The sequence below is a fragment of the Hippichthys cyanospilos genome, chromosome 4 (genome assembly GCF_059441005.1).
Source record: "Hippichthys cyanospilos isolate Australia breed blue-spotted pipefish chromosome 4, RoL_Hcya_1.0, whole genome shotgun sequence".
Taxonomy (NCBI): Eukaryota; Metazoa; Chordata; class Actinopteri; order Syngnathiformes; family Syngnathidae; genus Hippichthys; species Hippichthys cyanospilos.
This window is the reverse complement of record NC_142372.1, coordinates 23,817,375-23,842,772: the sequence shown is the minus strand read 5'-3', so window position 1 is coordinate 23,842,772 and position 25,398 is coordinate 23,817,375. Positions and strand designations below refer to the sequence as shown.

General features: G+C 38.3%; 2 protein-coding genes across 9 annotated transcripts in view; one reads left to right on the top strand and one right to left on the bottom strand.

Moving 5' to 3' along the window:
* Positions 1–4,805: 4,805 nt before the first annotated feature.
* On the bottom strand, positions 4,806–19,129 carry LOC148425088 (uncharacterized). 5 transcript variants are annotated; one of them, XR_015865343.1, is made up of 10 exons: positions 19,012–19,129; positions 16,960–17,230; positions 16,454–16,512; positions 15,162–15,376; positions 13,571–14,265; positions 10,138–10,347; positions 9,752–9,875; positions 8,978–9,211; positions 5,803–6,668; positions 4,806–5,291 (listed from the first exon to the last, which is right to left on the bottom strand). XR_015865343.1 is itself a non-coding variant. In XM_088412899.1 (9 exons), exons 2-9 carry the CDS (start codon positions 17,227–17,229, stop codon positions 6,040–6,042), a joined length of 2,436 nt encoding a protein of 811 aa, XP_088269025.1. In that variant the 5' UTR covers position 17,230; positions 19,012–19,129; the 3' UTR covers positions 5,652–6,039. The 5 variants fall into 5 exon arrangements, 4 of the variants coding, with proteins under 4 accessions (XP_088269025.1, XP_088269027.1, XP_088269029.1 ...); XM_088412899.1 differs by lacking the exon at positions 4,806–5,291 and having other exon boundaries at positions 5,652–6,668; XM_088412901.1 differs by lacking the exon at positions 4,806–5,291 and having other exon boundaries at positions 5,652–6,668; positions 9,752–9,851.
* Positions 19,130–20,730: 1,601 nt separating this feature from the next.
* ppip5k1a (diphosphoinositol pentakisphosphate kinase 1a) overlaps positions 20,731–25,398 on the top strand; it is a 45,778-nt gene continuing 41,110 nt past the window's right edge. For all 4 annotated transcript variants that reach the window (XM_088412545.1, XM_088412544.1, XM_088412542.1 and 1 more), the window contains exons 1-4: positions 20,731–20,798; positions 22,430–22,895; positions 24,424–24,619; positions 25,299–25,389. In XM_088412545.1, coding sequence (XP_088268671.1) covers positions 22,752–22,895; positions 24,424–24,619; positions 25,299–25,389 — 431 coding nt within the window. In that variant the 5' untranslated portion in view covers positions 20,731–20,798; positions 22,430–22,751. The remainder of the gene's footprint in view (positions 20,799–22,429; positions 22,896–24,423; positions 24,620–25,298; positions 25,390–25,398) is intronic.

Sequence of the window (25,398 nt, the reverse complement as noted above, 5' to 3'; positions counted from 1 at the left end):
GGTTCTCCAGGGTTAAGCCTTGTAAATGACATGATATTACTGTATTTTCCGGACTTTAAGGCACATTGGTATATAAGGTGCAGCAGCAAAATATGAGCAAAAAAATGATTTTTGTCACGGACAAGCTGCACTGGACAATAAGCCACAGGTAATAAGCCCAACATATATTATAGAAAATGGATGGATGGATGGATGGATATCTGTTAGTTAAATAGCAGTTCAAAATCGAAATCAATACGTCAATCAATCAATCAAATTTTATTTATATAGCCCTAAATCACCAAAGTCTCAAAGGGCTTTCACAGATGAAAAGAGGTCGTACAGAGACATCTTTTCAGTATAAGGTACCCAACAGCATCCCCTGTCAAAGTACTTCAATATTTTTTTGTCTCGTTTTGTTTGATAGGTTTATTTTGGTGAACATAATTACATAATTCATATACAATCGTAAATACATAAATAAAATCACATATACTGTGTACTGTATATACAATTTACACATCACAAATTTGCCTAAAATTTTATACATTCTCTAATTTAGACATATATTGTATATTTTTTTTTAAATAATATTGTTAATTATATATGTTTGAACTCTTTTTTGAGCACAGTCAATGATTCACATCTTTTCAGTTCTATTTGATAGTTGTTCCATAAATCGACACCTCAAACAGATACACACGTTTGCTTCCTGGTGGCTAGCAAAACAAACAAAACAACAACAACAACAACAAAAACACAGATAAGGCACACTGGACCATCAGCCGCAGGGCTCAAAACATGGGGACAAAGTCACGGCTTATAGTCCGAAAAATACGGCACTTATGTTGCATTCAAATTAACGTTATTCAAGCACAGATGCGTATGTGGAAAAAATGGTCTATTTTGAGTTATGGGGTCTAAGTCGACCCCCCCCCAAAATTGGGGTTGAAAATGAGGGGAAAAAAATCAACTCATAAGCAGAGAAATACTGTATATTATACAATGCATTTGAGGTAGTAGTGGTAACGGTAGCAGTAGTAGTAGCAGTAGAAATAGTAGTAGTAGTGGTAGTAGTAATTAGTTTATTTGGACAAATCAAGTCAAAAAATAAAATTCACATTGAAACCAAAGACTAAATCGAAAAATTATACTGTCTACTTTTTTCATATTATAACAAACTGTCAGACTATTATGATTATGTGCAAAAACTGTACAGAAACTGTAACTACAAATGTATACATACACACATTTATGTGCACATGTATCCAGCCATAAAATATACTGTACATACACATGCACATATCTACAGTACAATTATTTCTCTTTATACCTTGTATAAATGCTACATACTCACAGATAATGTATATGGTACATATTAAAAAAAATCTTTTCTATAGTTATGCAATGATGACATAACTACACTCATTGTATGATTTTGAAAGCCTTAATCGAATTACACATTTTCAATTCACTGTCAAAATTATTCCACTGGTTGACACCTTTTACTGAGATACATTTCTGTTTCACATTATTGTTCTTTTTTTTGTTTGTCTAAACTGAGATGTTCCATGCAGCTCACAATATCTATTTGTGTTGGAAGAGCCTCTGAACATAATTAAGGGGCATACAATTACCATTTTATTATCAAGTGAGCAGTTTTGAAATCCTATGGTCTGATTATTATTACATGAGACGAGGCAGTGAAGTGTTAATTAGAAAATGTAAGGAAACTGCACATGGGTTTTCTTTGCCCTGCCATGTTTTCTTTTGTTTTATTTTTCTGTATTATGCATGTGTAAGTATGGCCATTTTAAAAAAAAATGTGTTCAGTACTTTGAGTTGCGTATAATTGGATGGATGGATGGATGGATGGATGGATGGATGGATGGATGGATAAAGGATAATCAATAAAACAATAATATGTACAACAAATAATTTTCATCTAATTTGATCCAAGTTTATCTCTGAAATCCAATAAGATGCAAATCGGATACAGACCCAATCTGTACCTCTTTCCTCAACACGCAATTCCAACCTAATAGTCGACTAATTAACCATGACTTAATATGCCAAATCATAAAGTCAATAAAAATGAACCCTAAACTAAGACTAAGGGTACAATAATGAAAGTAGAATAAATTGAAAATATGAAATTGGCATGAATGTGACATAAAAAGTAATCAAACATAAAAACAATCCAGAAATAATTACAATTAATGCAATTTGACGAAAGTAGAAAAATTAGAATAAACCTCCAATCGAACAATATACATCATACACACGATATATACCAGCTATCGTTACATTATTGCTCCCTTTACACATCAAGACCTCTATTTGGGTTCTCCGGAGATGCACTTTAAGCTGTATTTTCAAGCCAATTACTCTTCTCTTGCCTTGAGATGCAGCCCACACAATAGTGGGAGGTGAGTGATGCATCACAGTGTGCTATGGATCCAGTCATGGAGCAGCTTTCTACATCAATCCATCCATCTTGCTCATAAGGGAAACTGGAGCCTCACTCAATAGAATGGATGACGTGATAAAGAGAGAAAATCATTCACTCACTCCTATGGAGATTATTCTTTGAGAGAAATAGGATGTTTGGTTGTGGGAGGAAGTTGGAGAGAGCCCACACACAGGCTTGGGGAGCAACGGAATACCGAATGTACGGATGTAGCGTAAACAGGTCATTTTTGTTTTTAAAACAGGGAAGAAACACAACTCTACAGCCAGGACAAAAAAAGGGAAGGAGGCTTCTCTCTCATCCACCGGGATGAACCCCAATGTACAGGCGCCACGCCGGGGGGCAATCAGTGTGCTCACACCTACTCTGTACCTCTCACCGTGGGCAACTCAAGAGTGGTAGAGAGTCCAAGCTGTCTTGAGAGGACTGCCAACAGAGCCCAAGCTGTGTACGGAGGCGAGTCCACTACTGTATATCTATGTGGAACTTCTTGGCCACGCACACCAACTCAGGTTCCTTCCCTGCTCGGGAGGGGACGTCCCATGCTCCAAGAGCTAGCTTTTGTAGACAGGGATCGGCCTGCCAAGGTTCCGGCCTTTGGCCGCCGCCAGGTTCTCTATGCACTAGACTCCTTTGGGCCCTCCCACCGGTGGTGAGCCCATGGTAGGGGGAACCCACGATGCGTCTTCTGAGGTGCCCGGTTAGGCCCCGTGGGTGCAGATCCCGCCATCAGGCTCTCACCAGTGAGCCTCATCTTCAGGCCTGGCTCCATACGGTGCCTACAGTGAGTCGCATCCAGGCAAGGGAATGAGATCAGCAAGCTTTGTTTTATCCCCACTCTCAATCCTCTGTATGTTTTCGCCAACTTGCCATACTATTGCATGACTCCGCTCTAAATATTTTGTCAAATTACTGGTCCTATATGGTGACGTAGACAGCTCTTTAGGTAACTATTATAGTCTTTATTTCTTTATCCCTGATGAACTGAAAGTAATGGGTATATGTCCATCTTGTGTACATATTGTCCATATTCCAATTGTCATCTGCTGCTACCACACTTAACTCTGCTGTAGTCATTACATATTAATAACAGAAAATAAACATTTTGCCCTGGACTTTTCTCCTCCGATCTCGTAGTGTTTTGGCGAATTTGGGGGTAGGGGGGGACAAACATTAATTTCAGCCTAAAAATGCATTGTAATGCATTGCGTTGCTCTCATTTGACCCGAGTAAAAGAATTTGAAAAATATTTGCATTTTTGCGTGTAATAAATTACACTACTGCGTTACAGCAGAAATTAATGCATTCAAGTAATTACATTACTTTTGTAATGCATTACAGTGATCCCTCCTACTTCACGGTGTCAGATATCGCGGTCTCAGTACTTCGCAGGTTTTTCCGGGAAAAATTAAAAATATTTCAAAATAAAAAAATAATTTAAAAAATGTGCAAAAATGGAAAAAAAATGAAAAAAAGCAAAAAAGTACATTATACAATACTGTATTCATCAAATAACTAAGTAATATTAGTTAATAACTATGTTGACAATTCTTCAAGCGTTAAGAGTTCGTGACGTATTTATCTTATTTTGAAATGCATGCTTTTAATTTGTCGGGTCATGTTGCATTTCCGTTTCCTATTTTAAGTTCTCTGTGTGTCATTTGGCTCGTTACGGTGACGGAGTGAATGACAACGTGAGCTCATTTTTATAGTTTATTATCAGTTTTGTTGATAACGCATGCTATTGCCTATGTTTAGTAAGAGATGAGTGTTTATTCTGTTTATGTGTTCTTTTGTGTAGAGGTTGCACTTTTATAGTTAGTAGTTGTTGCTAACCCGCTAATGTCGGCTAAAAATACAGTAAATTCATAGATTAAAGTTCGGCAAGTGTTTATATATTAGTTGACTGACTTTAACATTCAACAGCTACTACATGATACACCATACATGAGCCAAAATAAATGTGAAGTTCAACGTGATGACTTGCGTACTCTTTCACGGGAGTCTTGGTGCAGATAACCAGTCCTGAGAACAAATTCTTAAACTAATTAATATTATTTAATGAATATACAATAATGTTAATAAGGATAATGTAATGTTAAATAATAGGAGAAAGGAAATAAAATACGCAAAAAATACAAAAAAAAAAAAAGATTGTTTATGGTTACTAGGGCTATATTGGGGCTTACATAGAAATCTAGGAACTGATACCCTACTTTGCGGGTTTCAGACTTCGCGGGGGGTTGACACCCCCCATTAACCGTGAAGTAGGGGGGATCACTGTCCTTAGTCCCAACACTGGTTATCATGCATTCATATTCAGAAAGACCGGAAAAAATCGATATAAACAAACATATAGGGTATTGTAGTGATGCTCAATTTATTTTCATTAGTGTATTGGTATAAGAGTAAAAGTAATTACAGTAAATTCGGGTTGTATTAATTTAATATAGCTGTTTCCTTTATTAACTACATTTAAAAAAAAACAAACAAACGAAACAGTAGCTATAATGAATACCCTTTTTAAGAAAGTCACAACACTTCTCACATTAGTAAAGTAAGCTTGTAGACACCACACGAAGTCCCCAAAAAAGATACGATGAAATTGATTTCCAAGATGTACCTTTCAATTTGATCCCTGTGCAGAGTTCAAACCTTTTCAGTGTTGACTGATTTCAAATGTGATGCCCTATGAAGAAACCTTTGACCCTATTGGGGGGGATTTCAATCGTTCAGAGAGAATCCTTTGTCATTTGTCTGGCGTATTAGTTCTCCGACCGCTTTCAATTCTTGTTTGTGGCAGACCCATCCGCACATCAGTCTCACCAGACATTGGAACAGCCTGTTTCGAAGACAAATCCCAAATAACTAAGCTGTATGACCCCTGTCACCTCATTCAAAGTATTACTGCATTGCTGCATTCTTTCACACTGGACTGTGTACTGTGTTGTAATGACATAAAGATGATTACTTGCATAACACAAATACATAATAATTTTGATCGATAAATGAGATTAGTATAAGTATGCAATTTATAGATTCACATTCTCAGGATTGGAACATATGAGGTAATGAGTGGTGCAGAGGTAAAATATTTCTGAAAAAGGGTGTGAGAATATATTATTTATTTGTTATTCACATTAAGTTCAAAGACTAAAAAAAAACCCCCAGAAAAATTGTAATTGCTTTTGCAATGCAAATATCCATCCATCCATGTATTTATTTATTTATTTATTTATTTTGTATAGCCCCCGAACTGGCTGCCAGCCAACTGCAACTGCAGAGCACACAGAGAAGAACAACCATTCACACACCCAATGACACCTCAGGAGAATTTAGAATTTCCAAAACACCTGCCATGCATGTTTTTGGTGTGGGAGGAAGCTGGAGTGCCCGGAGAGAACCCACACAGGCTCAGGGAGAACATGCAAACTCCACATAGGAAGGCGGGAGCCAGGTGGATTTGAACCGGGACCTTTGAACTGTGATGCGGACGTACTAACCGAGTGCAGAATGTAAACACAGTTATTCATGAAATCAAATGGAATTTCCTGTCCAATGAAGTTTGTTCAACATGTAATGAGAATGATTCAAATCAACAAAGTGTTTATCTCAACAGTCTGGGCAACAGAGCAGAGCTCCTCCTCTTGTACTATCATCAGATCTCCTACCATCTGCTGCTCCTGGACCACAATGCACTGCTCCGCACCTCCTGATATAAGTACCTCCACCAGTTCTTGTCCTGTTTTGGATTGCAAATCGTCCGTAGAGAGCAGCAGCGGACCGTAGCTTGGCGTAGATAAATCGTCAGTGGGAACAAATACAACTGTGTGTTGGGTGTCACTTGAAGCTTTTTTATCTCCCTCAGTAGTAGCAGTAGTCTCAAATTCCCTGACGTATTTTACTGTTCCACTTTCTTCTCCTTTTTCCTGTCCTCTTTTCTGTACTCTATCATCCCCGCCCTCTTTCTTGGGTCTGCCTTCGACAGACTTTAAGTGGCGAGAGTGTTGGGCTGCCAATTCTTCCATAACTGGTTCAGCCTTCTGGATCAGTCCTTTATTGAGCTTTTCTTGTGTTTTCTCCTGTGAGTGGCGCTGTGCTTGATGCCTCATTAGACTTTGTCTCAGAGTGTAGGAGGCACCGCAATGACATCTGTGGGGCTTTTCTGAGACATGAGAAGATTTGATGTGTCTCCTCAGCTTTGTGGCCATAGTGTAGCCTAGAAGGGGAAAAAGTGAAAAGTTTTAAATTTAAATTTAAAATTTTCAATTTATGAGGGGATAGCTGAGGTGAAAAGCGTCATCCAGGACCAATACGGCAGAACGATGCATCTAGTAGTATGTTTTTAGGAGCCGATTCACAGCATTTAGAATTATTATTGGTTTTGATGCCAAAAACAAAATTAATTTAAATTTCAGTTTTTGAAATGGCCAAGAGCTAGAAAGTTATATATTTGTTTGTTGGTTGTTTTGGCTCAATGTTTTGCCCAATGCACATTTATGTTACTGCCACTTTAAGGCAGGGGGAGAGGTGCATGACACTGCCCCTTCAAGAGCCTTGGGCAAGCATCACAGGGGGCAGTTGAGATTGATTGCAGATTAGAGCACATGGTTTCTTTACCGTAATGTTTGCCTTTTATTTGAAGTATTTTTGTTTGAAGAGCTTTGGAACGACTGTGGAAATAAAATCATTGTTTTATTGAATCAAAGATAGGCCTGTCGAAAAATGTTTTTTATTCATTTTATTTGAACCTGGGCAAGCGTGTGACTAAGCCAGGCAGCCAGAAGTCTCAACTTGCACAATGTTGCCAAACAGATCACAACTAGTTTTGTTCATTTTCAACAAGTTTATTATTATTTTTTTTTTCTCATATCTTGAGAAATAAGTGTTTTAGACATGACAGTGTATCGTATATTGCACTTGTGACCATGGCAATAAACGAGCCACAAGTTGTGAAAAAGAAAACAAATCTCACACTTTCACTTCTTGTTCTATTTGATATACTCCGTCAGCCATTCAATCTTAAAAGAAGTGCAATTCTTTTTTACTCTGGCTCGGTGAGTGGATGTGCCGCTGCCCGTTCGTTTAGCGAGGAAAAGGGAGGCATTTGCCTTTCTTTCAGTCAATGCGTTTGATTGTATGGAGAGTGTAAGTGAAACTTATCGTATGATTGGCTGGACACTTGTCACTCAATGTCACAATGCAAAATGGTACAGAAAACAATATTATCGGTCTGAATAATCAGATAATCTAATATTAGATATTGTTTAGTATGTCTATACTGCATTTTGTTTTCTGCGCAGCATAGATTTTCTTCTGCGCTGAGAACATGCGAGCAGTGCACAATCGCGCATGCACGCAGCTTATAGGGAACACTGGTAGTATCATACAAAAGATCGATTTCCATTCCTTACTTTGAATTGCATGTAGGTAATATCTGTGTTGTATGTGTGGAAACACTGCCATCCAATGGTCACAGCTATGACTACACTGCTTATACAATATTAGGTAAGCATTAGTCAAGGGTGTCAGCTACCATCCATAAAAAATGTACTTGATGAGAACAATATTATTTATTATTGTAATTACTATTTTAAAAGATGAGAATTCTCGTCCATGGCACTGAAAGAATTTAAAAAAAATTACAAGACTGCTGCCTCTTTACAGAAACTCTTAATCACTTCAGTTGGCAACGAAGTGCATGGCTGGCAAAACATATCAAAGCAAAGAAAAGTCTGCATCTTCTGCAAAATTTTTGCTTTGCTTTTCCTTGTTTAAGAAGTCCTTGACGGTCTGGCACCCAATGCTATCTTTTGTGAGCGTTGCAGTAAGCATATTGACATATTGAAGAAAACATTTCATTATTGTTCATCGTTTTATTACATTTAGCTAATTTCAGGGCTAATATGTAAGTAGTACATTTTTAACAGGACAGGTGAACAAAAAGCATTGATGGCAATACACAGTATTTTGATTTGCCTTATTCAGAATTATTGCACAAAATTCTTGCTTGTGATCTATAAACGTGTCACTTTCCTTTCTTTTACAACCACCAAAAAGCCATGCAGAAAGTGACCGCTGAGTCCTAAAGGCTCATTACGTCAACTCGTTACCTCATTGAGTCAACCACAGATGTCATTTTGTTTGCTCCCGACCTATCACATTCTGATGGAGCCTCTCATGTTTTGCACACGCAAACACTCATTAAATTACAACTATACAATGAGATCACTTTAAATATTTTTCATGGAGGCCTTGCATGCAAATGTAAATGTGTGCAGTGAAGCCCAAAATATCAATGAAGCCTTCTTGAATAAAAAATGGTTTGTTTGCTTACACAGCATGAATGCTAATACGGTTAACATGCTAATCAGTAGTTCTTCAATTAGATGCAGGGCAACAAATATCTGCACAACATTTAGTGAGATAAACACTTGGTTGGAAGGGAATTGGCTGGCATAGGCTCTATTACCCCTGACAGTCTTAATATTGATCAGGGTTTCAACTTCCAACTTGTACTTTGCTCACCTTTTTCACAAAACGGACAACAATGGGGCCTTTCACCAGTATGCAGTCTTTCGTGGGACTTGAGGGTATGTGGGTCTCTCAAGGATTTTCCACAGTAACTACAGAGGAACACGCCTCCGGTATGAGAAAGCCTGTGGCGGCTAAGTTCAGCTTTCTGAGCGAATCTTTGGCCACATTCGGGGCAGGGATATGGCCTCTCTCCACTATGAATCCTTAAATGGCTGCCAAGGTTCCCTGATAAAGATTAAGCAGAATGCAATTGTGGACGAGGTTGTGCAAAGACAAAAAAACAGAACAAAAAACATCAGTCAATAATAAATTGTTTTTCCAATAGGTATACACTACCAACCAATTTGATACATGGCTAGATGCCCAGCTTTTTAAATTGTATAAAGGTTTTCCAGTATATAGGATATATATTGTAAATTTAATATGAAAACCAAAGCGACAGCAAAACACTGCATTCATAAGATTGAAGAGGATATTTTGAGCTCCTACTAAGGCAAACTGTCCACGCTAGATCAGTGTTTTTTCAACCAGTGTGAGATACTGTCAGGTGTGCCGTGGGAAATCCCCCCCCCCCCCACCCCGGGTCCGCTGTATAAATGTACGGCATTGACTGTGCCGCGGACTAAATTTTAGGCATTAACTGTGCCGCGGGGAGCAAAAGGGAAACACTACCCTAGATGACACTTGCACCATGGAATCGACAAGGCTGTAGTTTTGATATAATTTAGATTTCCATTACTTTTATCACATTTGGAACAGAGTTACCTTTTTGATTGAAACTTTTTCCACAGTGTTGACAGACATGAGGTTTTTCTCCTGTGTGAAGCTTCATGTGATTCCTCAGTGAACCAGAGTTTGCCAGTAGCTTAGGACATAAAGTACACTGTAACTGAGAGAGAAATCCCCAAATCATTTTTTTTTTTTTTTTGCTCTTTATATAATAGTGTTGAATGTCTATGACAGTAAAACTTCATGAGGTAATCTGTGGATGGTACATGAAAGATTGATACATTTAATTGATGGGCACATAATTGAACATTATTTTAAAGGCTAACCTCGTGATGAGTTTGAAATACTGAAGGATTTCTCTTTTAAAAACATGCGCTCATAATGGGATGCGACGCAACTTCTGGTGCCAAATAAACATGTACCTTTGGAGGCTGTGAGCAAATCGATCTGCTGCGGTGAAGGAGGTGGTGGTTGCGCAGTGAGGAACGACGTCCAAATGCCTTGCCACACTGCTCACAGACATAAGGCTTCTCTCCGGTGTGCTGAAACATGTGCTCTTGGAGATCCCGCTTCAGGCCATAGGTCTTATCACAGTGAGGACAGGAAAATGGACTCTTACCGTGGTGGCTCAACTGTAAAGGCATTACGCCATTATCAGTGACAGTAGTACGAGTAAACACACACTTACAGGCCGCATCATTCGTAAAACATGCGCATTGCACAATAATAAATACAAACTCAAATGCCAAATTTGTATCAAAAATCTTGTTTTGGCTGATCATTTTACCCAAATAAAAACTACAAATACGAAGCAAGAATTAAAGAAAAAGATGGAGGAAAGAAAACTGGCCTGTGGCCAACATCTGTGAAACAATTATTAGTGGTCTGGGGGTTTGATTAATCATAGCCTCATATACTGTACATGCATCACATATATACTGTTGGTTTTACATTTCAACAACTTTGTTTTCAGCAGTATAACAAAATCATTTAATTCTTAAATATGCAATCACTGACTTTAATGATATTCATTGAATTAGAACTATGTGCATCTGACGGTTTCTACATTGAACCAGACAGACAGTTAATGAAACCTAACTTTTTAAGTTAACTAGTTATACAGCACTGCAAACTACATGGCAAAAAAAGAATATCTTTTCAAGTGTCAAACCAGGATATCATTCTCTATCCCTGCAAATCCAGGATTTGTGTGTTTCAGTAGGTGTGTCAAAAAAGTTTCAGAGTTGGTTTGGAAAACGATATGGCGTGTGGAACAAAAACTACAAGTTTTCCCTTTCACTGTGGGGAGGATGATGATCAACCAGCATATCTTCAAAGAAATCCTATAGTGTTTGTTGAGTGCACAAGAAGAACAAAGAGTTGCGGCTCCCTCACCATGACAAGACACCTGCTCACAATGTCCTTAGGCATCTGACAACTCCTCAGCAAGAAGAATGCTACCATGCTGGGACAAACTCCCTACTGACCCCATATGGCTCAGTGTTTCTCCCTCTTTCTCCAAAACTCAACTGGGTTATCAAGAGGGACCCATTTTTGAAGATATATTTGAAAACGTGATCAAGCCTAGGCGTGTCCCGAAAGAATCCCTCCAGGAATACGTTAAATCGGGGGTCAGCAACCTTTTTGAAACCGAGAGTTACTTCTTTGGTACTGAGTAATACGAAGGGATACCAGTTTATGTCAAGACCCTGATCATGTTATTGATTTCTCACAATAATTAAGAAACAGCTGTAATAAATATGTAAATCAAGTGTAATATGTAATGTATATGTCACATATGCATAACTGTTTGTAAAATTCCGAGAAAATCACAATGTTCTATCACTTGTAAACTATTTGCAGAACAGGTCTGCGGCTTGCTCATGCGATACCCGGGAGCTACCCAGTGCCCGTGGGCACCATGTTGGTGACTCCTGCATTAAACGATTACATTCAATGGCAAAACTCGTAGCTAAGATTTAAAATAAAATACCAGTCAAGACTGTAATTTATTGGTTTATTTATTTATTGTAGATAAAAACCTAAACATTTAAAAATATTATGTAGAACTAGAAAATGTGCAATTCCTGAAAAAATTGCGTGTGAAGGCGAAAACACTGAAGGGAGGGGCGTTGATTGGTGGATGATGTGGAATGTTTCAATGGCTTGAATGTGTGAAGTATTCTGAATGTTACAAAGTTGGAACGGTTTGAATAGGCTGAATAATGTAGAAGATACAAGGGAAAAACTGAAAAAAGTAGAATTGTGGGAAGAGGAAAATGGACTTGAGGGAATTGAGGGAATCGATTAAAGTTGGAACGGTGTAAATCGGATGAGTAATGGCGAAGGTTACAAAGTTTCGGTGAGAACGGTGAAAACAGTGGGAAGGAATGAGGAATTATGCGTAATAATATTAAAATATGTATGAATTATTGGAATGTGTGAATATTAGTAATTATGAAAATGTGAAAGGAATGAATTGAATGATGTATGGGAAATGGGGGAGCTTCAAATATGACATTTTAAACATGCCATTGGGAAAGAATTATGAATTATTATAGATGAAAATATGGAATTAGATGAAAGTATTTATATTTATGAATTATTGGGATGCTGGGAATGATTCATGAGGTGAAATGAAAGAGTTAAATATTATGAATGTGAAATGGGAAAGCTCAAAATGTGAAATGTTAAATCCCAATGGTAATGAATGGGGAATCCTACCATTCAAAATGAATTGTGAAATATTAAAGGACGTATAATATGGAATTATGGGGAAATATTGGAATGTATGAATTACTGGATGATAGAAATGATCCCTAAGGCGAGATGAATGAGCTAAATATTGAAAACATGAAACGTGAAAGCTGTAAATATGAAATATAAAATCCCCCAATGTTAAGACAACGGGATTTTTGGGTATGGAAAACAGGGAATTGAGGGAAATCTGTAAATATTTGGAATGAGAAAAATGGAAGCAGTCGTCGCACGATTAATTGGAATATTATGAAATTGGAACAGTGTAAATCAGATGAACGGGGAATGAGTTGACACGTGTCAAAAATCGGGTGATGATTTGAGTGATGTCCTGAGAACACTTGCAGTTCACGCATTATGCATTAAAACTTAAATTTTCTTGACCTCTCAATGCTTTTGAGACCTATTTAACTTGAAAGTGTTTCAAAATGTTAACTGGTCCTGGGATTTTTCTGACACAGCTAGTAGAATGCCAAAACATACTGTTGATGGGCCAAATGTTTGGGCCAGTGAACGCATTATTTCAACCACACTTGTTTTCAAAAGTATTGTTCTGTTACATATAATGGTTAATTGTGTGTGTGTGTGTGTGTGGGGGGGGGGGGGGGGGGGGAGGGGGTATCTGTTGTGTGGCGGCTTTCAGTGAAAAACTGCTTTAAAGGGATAGTGTGTAAGAGTCAGGCCGTTTTTCATTACGGACAGCAGGGGGTGCTGCAGGTGCTGCATTTATCATTGTCCATAGCTATAACAAACATGACGTCCAGAAGTGCCACCTCCGGATGTAATATAATTTCATGATAACTAGACCTATGAGTATTTTAACATACTGTTGGTCTTTTAGAACACATTCATTTAGAAGTTTTTGAAATTTACAGTCATTTAATTCGTTCCTTTGTGAATATACCCTAACTCCACTCTAGCACTATTAAAGAACCTTGTATTCATTCATGTGAATTCATGTGTATTCATTCATTGCATGCCAGTTAATAGGAATTATATATATATATATATATATATATATATATATATATATATATATATATATATATATATATATATATATATATATATACACGAAAAAAAATAGGTGAATCCTACCTGATGAGCCTTAATTGTCTGTGCACAAGTATAGTTCTTGCCACAGTCTTGACAAGAGAAAGGCTTCAGCGTCTTGTCTGTGTGCCTGAACTGGTGTTTCTTTAAGTGGGCAATCTGAAAGAACTTCTTCTCGCAGCGGGAACACCGGTAACACCTCTTTTTCACCTCTGGGCACCAAATGGGAGCTTCAACTGTCGCACTTGCTGGTCTAACAGCCACAGCATCATAATGTGATGTTGCCATGGAAACCACTGCTTCTGCAGGAGTCTTTGCAACCTCTGCCTCTTGCCTGTCTGGGTGTGGGTGGACATAGAGTTTTTTTGCTCGGCTGGTCTGACAGTGAACCCGGCGTGGTTTAGCAGCCAGACGAGCGCTACAGCGGAGAGAGAGAGCTGGGCCCAAAAACGTTCTCTGCCTGTCTGTAGAGTTCAATTTTGACAGACTGTTGTCTGCAGCCATAACAAAGTCTTTGTTGACATTGTAGCCATTTGATGTCGGAGCACCACAGGCAATCTTAGTTGTGGTGTTAACTGTTGCGCTTCCCTCCTTTCTGCTTTGATTTGGATTGAGAGAGACCTCACAACCTTCACTCTGTTGTCCTTTGTCATCTGGGTGGTCATTTGTTTGTCTTTCCTGAGTAGTCTGTGGGTTGGACACAGCAATTTCCAGATCCCTTAATTGCTTCACCAGGTAATCTGAAAATATAATTTAAATTGTTAGCTGACTGGGAATCTGAGATACTTGAAAACATTGGAGCATTTGTGTTCGGCGATATGTCCACTAAATACCCCTTAGTGTATGGTGGGGAAGAGTCAATATGAATCAATTTATGCCCCCCCAAAATGAAACTTTGGGCTTCTGCTCGCCTTAGATGCCTCGATAACTATATCCCCGGTCATCTTCAGAGGTGGTCATTTTACATTTTTTTTGCTTGTTTACCATTTACATTTCTTGAGTACCCTGGACCGCCTTCTGTCTAAAACCGTTGGTCCGTAACGGATTGAATTTACGTCTTTTGTCTGTCACTCTTTCATAAAACAAAAATTTGGTGAATTTCTTACACTGACACATGTCCATCAACTTTAGCAGAAATCTTTATCAAATGAGGTTGTCAAGGAGCAATCATCTCATTTCCGCAAAACAGTTCCACCACCTCTGACCACACTCCTTTGGAAATTCTGGTAGGAGGTGTGAGCATGTGTGGCAAGCATGCAGGAACGTGCAATTAAAAACATGAGATGGGCCAATTGGTTGCTTGTAGGTCGCTTGGAAATGTCGTCACTTCCTCTTGCCAACCAAGCAAGCAAAGGCATTCCATAATGCTTTGTTGATCAATATGCAAGCAACCTATTCATTCAAATCACATCTGAAGAGCTAAATAAACACAAGAATATTCTTAACCATGCAAAAGCAAAATTAGCAACATTAGCACAAGCTTGTAACTTCTTTGTTGCTCTGAGTTAAGTCAAATAGCTATGACCATATGTTTACACAGTCTCATTATTTATTCGTGGTGTTTGCTTCATGAACATTTGACTGGAGCCAAATGTCTCCTTGTGACCACTGTCAACCATGTGTAATCTCTATTTACCTTTTTCTTGTCCTTCAGGGTTGTTCTGTGCATAGGGTCGGCCTCTTGCATCATTTTTTCCCTCAATTTCACCACCCAACAACAGTTCCATTCCTGGCTGGATCTCATGACATACACGCAGACCCACACGCACACACTTGCCCACACACATCTCTGCACATGTACATTGCACTTCTACATTGTGTGGAGCTTTGCTTTGCACTTGGCAGGCAAAACTGTGGAAGACAAAAGCAACAGGATTTTTTTAAGTCTACAAGTGGGTGCTCATAGTGCATATGGAGCACAGAGAAAATTGTTTCTGGAGAAGCGTCCTTGATCAAATGCAGCAAGGGATGCACAGCTGTTAAATAATTGCTCCCTGTGATATAATATGTAGTGGCTTAGCACCAAACACTAATTTGAACCGCAAACATTTCATTTGTGCCCTGTGTCGCAGCACACCATGACTCTACTTTTATTGCCAGATAGAAAAAGACAACATTTTAAAAATAATTCGAGACAACACTGGAAGTAGGAAACCGTGCTGGCACTGTATTCAGCAGATAGACAGCTGCAGTTTTTCTACATAATTTGTTGGTGAAGAAAAACCATGACATGCCCAATATAGCATAATTCTGTATAACTAAATGAACTTCATTCTGTCTATTACTGAAAATGAACTACATTGGTTCATTGTCTGCCAAACATGTCCGGTAATAACAACCCGAAAAAAAAAAAAATCCTGTTTGAGAAAATAGAAAAAAACGGCTTTAATAATTCTGTATATAGACTGAAAGGAGCATAGCTGCATTACGGCATTCTGATGTCTTCCATTAATGTACACTCCAGTTGTGCATCATGATTGATTAAAGAGCTAATATTCGTCATTGTTCGAAATTCCATAGTGTGGAATTGTCATTGTGTCAATTAAGACAAAATGAGTACAGGGCTGCAATTAGCAGGGGCATTGCTGATTTTTTCCTCATGTAGTTTGAGGTCGAAAAAAGAACATGTAATCAGCGATGGGAATTCAGAAACACCCATGCAAGCTTCCATTGCGACTGGGAGCTCGGGAAATTTATGTAAATCTTCACCCCAAAATAGGATATAATCAATTAATTGGTGGTTATTTCTTGGCATAGCTAATCATTATTTTGCCAAAATCCCATCTTTGGTTTCACATTCCAAATAAAGTTGAATATCGGTGGACTGTACACATCAAAAGTGACTTTTTTTAAGGGTTACACTTCGTAATTGCTTTATATGTAGTGTATCTCTAAGGGGGAAAAACAGTTGGTGTGAAGCAAGCTCACCTGATCCAGACAGCTTGGGACAGTGGAACATAATTGTTCTTGGCTATGTGTGTAGGTACCTTGAAAAAAAAAAAAAAAATCAAAAACCCAAAGTCAATGGAAAATGTAAAGACACTGCTTGTGCACAAGTGCAAATGTGTGAATATATAAGTAATCTTTATCAAAAAGGACCTGTATCATGGGAGTTCAACAAATAAATTTAACTTGACTTTTACTCATGGAGTATTACAGTAGAATTTGAAGTGCTCATTCTAGGGTTTATTTATTTATTTATTTATTTTAGCTTTTTTGTCTACTTGTCACATTACTTAGGAGCTCTAAAATTGGAAAATGTGTAACTAATATATCAGAATTGATTTTAGCTGATCCCACAACTTTTTTATTGCTTAACCCAAAATGTAACTTACATGAATACTGTAAAAAAGCACTACTGAGCTCTTTAAAAAATATGTTACTAAAATTGCACCAATTTTTCCTTTAAAATTAAAAATGTGCATGTGACGTACCCTTTCGTCTTTTGTGGCATCTGTTACAGATTCCATTGAAATCATAAAATCCTGGGGAGGCAGTGAGACAGTCTCAGACTTCGGTATCCATTCCGTGTCCCCTTCCACACCCAGCAGGTTTCCAATCTGCAGGGCTTGACCAACCCACCACAGTCCAAGTCTTCCCTTACAGGACATTGAGGGCCCAACAGCGAAGCCAGGGGGCAGTAATGTTGAAAGAAATGAAGTAACAGCAGCAGGAGCAGAAGGACCAATACAGGGGCCCATCATCCTACAAGATACAAGGAGCAAAACTAAAGAGTCACTTGAAATGACATTTCACATAATATGTATGTACTGGTGTAGGTGTTTCAATCATAATCATAAAGGTTCATGCCTATGGTGGTTGGAACTGTATAGCGCATAGAGATAGGACGAGAGCTCCTGATAAAAGGACTTAATCACGCTGACATTTTAGTGTACAGTGCCTGTTGCCAGGATTTAGCGCAGCCTCTTGCTTAAATTAGTTGCTAGCTAGCAGTACTCGAGTGCTTTACAACTAAATACTTTACAAAGGCAGTTTAAAAGATGTAAATGACTTTGCATACTTTAGTACTGACAGCTTCCCACAGTTGCCATTCTATTCCTTATTAACTTTTTAACTAACTACACTGACTCAAATTTGGGATCTGTGGTTCTGACGTCACTTCATCTCAACCAATTATTTATGGAGAGTTTTCTAAAATCACAGTTTATATCGAACAAAAAATGTTGAGAATCTGCCATTCATAATTTTGTGGAAATTTGGTATTCTGTGTATTTTTTTCACCAAGCCAAAATATTTTTTAATTTATTTAATCAATACCAAAAGGCTCAATATCAGCACCCCAACAGGAAAAACAAAGCATGCTACAATTACTTTCAAATCACCTGTGATGATGTTTTTCCAATTGAAGTACGGTACGATATTGTCAGATAAGACAAGACAGTTTGTAAGCGCTGCAAAAAATAAAAAATATAAAAAAGCCATACAGCACAGATATTTAGAACTGTATGCATTTTGTTAAACTATTCAACGTAAGCGAAGATCAGGTGCAGCTGAAAAATGATCCTGACTTTACTTTTATGATTACATGCTACACCATTAACTTTTTTTGTGGTAAGCTCAGTAAAATGGAGGCATTTTGAAAACTGGAAATTTTATTTTAGTCTTTATATGATATTTAGCAAAAATCTCGTCTTGTGGACTTGTGAATCTCATGAGCTGCCACGACTTGTGGGATATGTGTCTCACTCCATCCCGAGTAATTTCTCTTGGACAATGTCAAAACAGATCAATGTTGTTTCAGCTCTTGTATTAGATAGTATTTTATAATGTCATAATATCGGTGCTGCTGTATATTTTCAGTGTAACGAACATTCCATGTTTACGCATACAGTCATTATTAGTTATAATTATGATGCTATAAATATTGACGTCATCGATGAAGCAATCACGTTACTTTTCGAAACATGCAAGAAACGGATGTTTAGGTCTGTTTTTTTTTTGAACGATGCTGTTGTGGCTCTGCCTTTTAATAAAAAAAAAAAAAACTGGAGCTTCGTCACATATCCTACAAACACTATTGTAACTTTAACTTCAGAAAATATAAATCCGGTTAAATTTACTCACATCTCATTTTAATAAACACATATTAGTCTTCTTGCGCCTATTACAACAAAAACTGATGAAATTATAGATTAGCTGATACTTGAATTTCATGTACCGAGTGTTATTTGTTAACCGTATCGAGCCACTTGTAGTTGAGCAAATGCAAGATGACCAACATCCAGCAGATCCCATTAGCATGGCAAGCGAACTTTACTAAACTAACAGCGCTTCATATGCGGTTGCCCTTTTTACTACGAGCGTGATTATGTGTTCAAAAACACCTTTTCGAAATGTTTCTATTTGCGATTACAGGGTTTGCTCCTGCCAACATCGTTAGCTACCTTGGCTATTCGACTCTGTGATAAATACTAGTATCAACGTTTATTGTAATAGATTTATTGTATTATTTCATAGAAGCCTACCTTTCAAATTATTCCAAAGTTATTATTCCAAAGTTGTTATTGTTATCCAGCGTGAAAAAAACAACAAAGTCCTCGTCGTTACAGCTCCGGCTGGAAATATTAACCGACATCACCTAAGTTCCATTCCTACAAAGCTGGCGTGACCCTACTTTACACGTGCCACATCTTGTGTGTGTTTCAATATTACGAGACTTAAATGTCTAGGAATGCATGCAAATGCAATTTGCTGTTATACTTCACTATTGAATTATTCTGATGGGGTCACCAAAGGCATTTCATAATGGTAATGCACCTTAATGTAATGATGTGTAAGTCTTCTTAAACAACATTGAACACTTATGTTTATTCAGAAATTGTGAGGTGCTACAACAAAAAGCTACCAAAACAACACTTTGGAGGTGATCAAAGCACGATTACACTGTCACCTGTGTTTTGCCTAATTCATCCATACACAAAAAAAATTACTGGAGCATACATTGACCCAGCCTCATTTTGAGGGACATATGCACATTCTAATTATATCCAAACGATTTCTGTTTCAAATAGCTTCAGCCTAAGGCATAGCCTGGTGCTAGTTAATAGCAGGAGGAAAAATAGATTATTTTCACATTTTTTAGCACAAAAAGAATTTGCTCTGCAAATGAATTCTAAACGTTACAATTTTTGAGAAATTGGGGGGATAAAAAGCTAACATTTGTTTTACTGCAAGTCTATAACATGCTCTGAAGGGAACACAAGTTTCTCAAGAAGATCAGCTTGTCGATCACAAGCTTGACCGAGTTGTGGTGCCATAGTTATGTGGTGCTTCATGCCTGTTAAGCCATCGCTGCCAAGAATATGGGTGTGATGGTAAGGTGAGCGGGAATTGATATGGATCCCTGGTTGCGAAGGTGTTTTGACAAGCTGAGGTCACTCGCCCTTTCAAACTTGCAGTTACTGAATGTAGCAAAACAGACCAAATAAATACAGTTTATAGGATCCACAAGCCCAGGGGTGTCCAAACCTTTGACTTTGAGGGCCACATATACCAGTAGAACTATCAAAAGATGTCAGTAGTTACACATTGTCTACATTATTGACTTTAAATATATAATATCTTGTATGTACCTCACCAGGGTCTATCTGAATACCTACTTCTTCGTCAACCCACCTGAAACCATTAAGGCGGGCGTCTTAACGTGCTAATGAATGCTTATTGGTAGGTTAAAATTGGGAGTGGATTCTCTTGAGGAGGTACATTTTTCTCACTATCAGCAGCTTCCATTAAGCAACCCAGATGTTTTCACTACTGTGGCCAGTTTCATATTTTGAAATGTGGAGAGAAATTATAGGTGGATGGATGATCTGGGACAGGCTCTGCTGAGTACACCGTAGTTTATTCAACAATGCTTATTTACTTCAGCTACGAGAAAAGATGAACGTTGTCGCAAATGGAACACCCACCTTCGGGGAGTGCTTTTGACACAAAGTCATGAAAAGTCGAGTATCCAGTAAGACGCCCGCCTTAATAATGGTTTCAATAGATTTGTCAAGGCTAACGCGAGAGGGCGCTAAAGTCACTCGCCGATATTCAACTGTAACGCCCATCTTCTTAGGCCGTTGATTATTGGCCGATATTGTTTTGTGGAACGCCTTTTTGAGTTTTATCCCCTTTTCCAATTGGTTTATTTTCAGTTCGTCTGACGTCCGTGAGCAAAAAAAATAAAAATAAAAAAAGATAGGTTTCACATGCAGTCTTGGAAGAGGCAGAAGGAAGCGACTTTACAACATGACGATCTGTTTTCCTTGTAAGTTCATTTTAATATTGTGAATGATATATTGACGCGCCTATAATGTTATTCTTAATGATTACGAGTCACGCAAGCAGATGTTTGCCTGACTTGCAGACAAAAATATTCTAATACGTGTTTACATTCGCGACCCTGTCGAATGCTAATGTATGCTAACATTAGCGTTTTCCGACTATGTTAATTTCGACTGTTAGACGTTGCCTTTTAAAATGACTACCGAGAGTGATATTGGTTGCTATAATAGGATGTGTATTACTTTTTAAGGGTCAAACTAATTACTGACATCTATCACACATTGATGAACATACCGAACTACGTAGCATACCTGTATTTGTCAGCGAGATGTCGGCAATGTTAGTCATTGACATCTTGTGTCGTCCATCAAGGTGACAGATTCATTACACAGTACAACTAAGTTTATTTTTGTCCATGACACCCCATACTAAAAAACAAAACGACAGAATCCAGTGGAAATGCAACAGAGGTAGAATCTGATAGACCGCGAGTAGAGGGTTGTTGACAACAACCATCGCTACTGCAAAAGCACAGCCCAACAAGATAATTGCCATTTTGTCACTATTCTGTGGATTTTAAGTCATCTCCGATATATTTAGAAAGTGATGTTTCTTGAGTTTTCACTTACAGTTAACAGTTCGTAGTTAATTTTACTGTCAAGCATTGAGGATTTTTTTTCTAGTTTTAGTATATAGTAAAAAGAAATGATTATGACAATTATTGATAACTCATCACAACCGATGATTGTCCGCTGGTCAATATCTGTCATTTTGCCTAGTTTCTCAACCAAAATTCACACGGTATATGTACATCACATTAATCTATATTTAAGATCAGTACTTGAGGTAGAAATGTCATAATTACAAAAATATTTAATCAAGCTTTCTTCTGTATAAATGTTTAAACTGACCACTTACTAATGTTTTGATAGGATAAAACACTTCATTTAATGCATGTGCATTCACTCTCTAAGGTACTATTATGGTACATGCCTCCATTTTGAATGGAAGACCCCCAAAATGGTGATTGTGGTCGGAAGTCTCTATGCTATCTTGGGCTGGACGGTTTATTGTTTTGGGTCTAAATTCACCATCTCAGACAGCATGATTTCTAGACTGCCAAAGAGTTAGTTAGTTTCTTTCTTTCTTTCTTTCTTTCTTTTTTTTTTTTAAGGGACTCATATTCTCCAAGTTCACCAATTGGCATTATGCTACAGTAGGCAAGTCACACTAACCAGTGCCAAACTGGTTAAAAAAGTAGGCATTCCAGTCGTCATTTCTTTGTTATCTACTTGTGAATGTGAGGCACTGAGGTAGCTTGCTTCAACAGCATAACAGCATGGACATATATATCATATGCAAAAATTAGACTGCGAGAAGATACATATTTTTTCCATTGCATGTGTGTCATTGTCAGTGACATCTGGTTTAATATTGAATACTTTTCAGGCAAAGTTATTTGCTTTCACCACAACTGAAGACTTAAGTTGTACTCTTTTTGAAATTCCTTCTTCGATTGGAGCTCACATAATAATATATAAAAATAATTGTTGAAAACTGCCATGGTGACTTTAAAATCAATAATTAAGATCTATTGTTCTGTTTTCTTTTTAGGAGCCTTTCATTGTTATGGAAGAAGGGTCAGGAGATAACTCCCCACAAGCAAGTCGATGAAAGCCTCAGTCAACCGAATGACAGACGATTGACAACTTTGAGTGACAGTTTTGTTGCAGACGACTATTGAAATTTGAACACCAATCTTTGAGGCCTATATTCCTTTTCTTCGTCCCACTTCATCAAATTTGCTTTCCAACTCAGGAAGAGTGGGAGCTTTTGTGTCCTCTGGCCTCGTGCCCTTCCATCGGTGGGTCGCTCCGGTGGTGTGGTGGTGTACGATGGCGCGGTGGGACGTTGTGGGCTGCTGTGGGAGACTGTGATGTCCGAGCCCAACAGCCCGGGTGAGAGCCGGTGTGGCGCTCCCAGATTCTTCGTCGGCTGCGAAGACGATGAGAGCGAGGTCTTGGAGGATAGTATAAGAACAGACATGGAGCTATATGAGGATGACGAAGACACAGACTCTGTAAGGACCTTCACAAATCGCACAAACTCTTGAATGTTAGTGTAGAATTCTTGATGTGCAGTATGTCTTGTGTATGTTTATTATTTTCATCAATAGCATCTCTCTTATTCGACAATGTTTAAAAGATACATATTTATTCATCAGAAGCAAGCACTTTTATGGCCAAGTTATATCCAGTAGTTAAAAGAAATGACTTTCTACCCTCACCTTCCCACCAACGCCACCCCAGATCACCCATAAAAATGTAAAGCACAGGCGTTCTACCAAAACGTAAGTAATTTAGTATCTACACTAAAAAATTGTGGTACTCTCTATAGCATAGGTGTCGAACTCCTCTTCTCGAGGGCCGGTATCCTGGATGTTTTTGAACCCTCTCCCTGAAACACACCTGATTCAAGTGATTAGGATCATTTTCAAGCTCCTGTTAATGAACTAATCATTTGAATCAGGTGTGTTAGGGAGAGAAAACCGCAAAACATTCAGGATACCGGCCCTCGAGGACTGGAGTTTGACACCTATGTCTATAGCTTGGCCTCAAATAAAGTTAAAATATTCAGTAATGTACTCACTTCAGTCATACAAATTTAGTACATAAGACTAGAAAGTCAACGTAAGCTAAGTCCCCTGGCATCCCAGAATGCTTTGCTCAACTATCCTGAAATCAATTTCTTCATGTAAATCATAATCTTTTAACACTAATTTTAAACATTCATTTTTACTTTGGGTCTCAACAATAATTCCACTGAGAAAGACTGTGTACAGTATGTATTTCAGCTCATGAAACTATGACTCAGAAACTCAGCACAAACAGTGACATCTCTAGTAATGTTGGCAAAAGTTGTTACTGTGAAAGACAACTAGTGAACTGAACAAAGGCAGTTCATTCTCTTAACTGGGCATAGTCTGCCACTTTTTTGTCCTGGCCGCACAAAGTGATTCTTTTATCGTCAAAGGGTAAAATGCAAAATACCAAACAAATTGGCCAAACAGGCTTGTAATTCTGTCAGGGTAGTGTTGGTCAGACGAACGACTGTCGTAAAGTCAATCCTGACGATTATTACTGTCGACAAAACACACTCCCACGTTCTTACTCCATCGTTTTTATCAGCGTTCCTGCCACTCGTAGGTCCGTTGGGAAAACAGTGATGGGCTGACTGACAGTCCGTTAGTCCTGACGAAATGCCCACCTCTGGTCTAATTTATTGGATAACCTTGAGATATTACAATAATTTTCTTCCTTCCCTTTTCACAGTACCTTGAACAATAGTTGGAAAAAAATATTGTCCCATATTTCTGATTTCAAAACTTACTGTCTACCAATTCGTTCTATATATGTAATAATATGAGGACGCAATTCAACCTTTTTTTAAGGATTCACACTTATGCCTCTAACATCCCTCTGAGGGAAAGCATTACTACAAGGTGGTCTGCAACAAAAAACTGTATGGTATTAAGAGTCCCAGAACCAAAAAGGTTCGTTTTGAAATTCCTCTCTCCTCACTATCCTACTTTTCTCATCCTTGTTCAGCCACCAGAGCAACAGATTGTTGTGGGGATTTGCTGCATGATGAAGAAGTCAAAATCTAAGCCTATGACCCAGATCCTGGAGCGACTGTGCAGGTTTGAGTACATCACTGTGGTCATCTTTCCAGAAGATGTCATCCTCAATGAACCTGTGGAAAACTGGCCACTGTGTGATTGCCTCATCTCCTTCCACTCCAAAGGTGCGTCTTCAACAGATGCGATTACACACAGGGATTTTGGATGATTAGGAAGGAAAAAGACTTAATGGTAAATGAGTGCCTTAAACACAGTAAACTGGCTCAAGGGTTAAAGCAGGAATACACAACATGGTCATTCAGGGTGCTTTACCAATGCGGGCTAGGGTGTGACAATGATTTTGTCCCCCCGTTCTTGTAATGGTATGCTCCAGCAGCGCAGGGTAGACATGGTGGGTTTAACCTGAATTTTTCGAAACGAAAAGGCGTTGTAAGTAGAGGTACCACTGAAAAGCAATTGTCCTCAAAACAACAAAAAAATATTGTTCTTCTACAGTATTTTCTAATGTTTAGTTCCTCCTTGTAAAACGGCCACAAGCGGGTGGCTGATACTGATATCGCCTCCCATTGCGAGTACCAATACCTTGTTGTAAGGCTAGTCTCGGCACCAACTAATACCTGATCAATCTCGCAATTTTCCAGAATCAAGGTCCTTCAACCCATTACTTTGACCAAGAAAATTATGCACATTGAACAGGAGATTCCCAGCTTTTATATGCTTGCTTTAATACAACCAGCATCAAAAACATTTTGAATGCAGTTTTTCTGTAATCATTTATATATTTTTTTCTCAGCACACCAGGTACACTTTAATTTTTCAAAACTATTTCTGCATGCAAAATAGGATTTCCGCTCGATAAAGCAGTGAGCTATGCCAAACTGAGAAATCCTCTGCTCATCAACGACCTCAATATGCAGTACTTCATACAGGACAGGTACAGCTT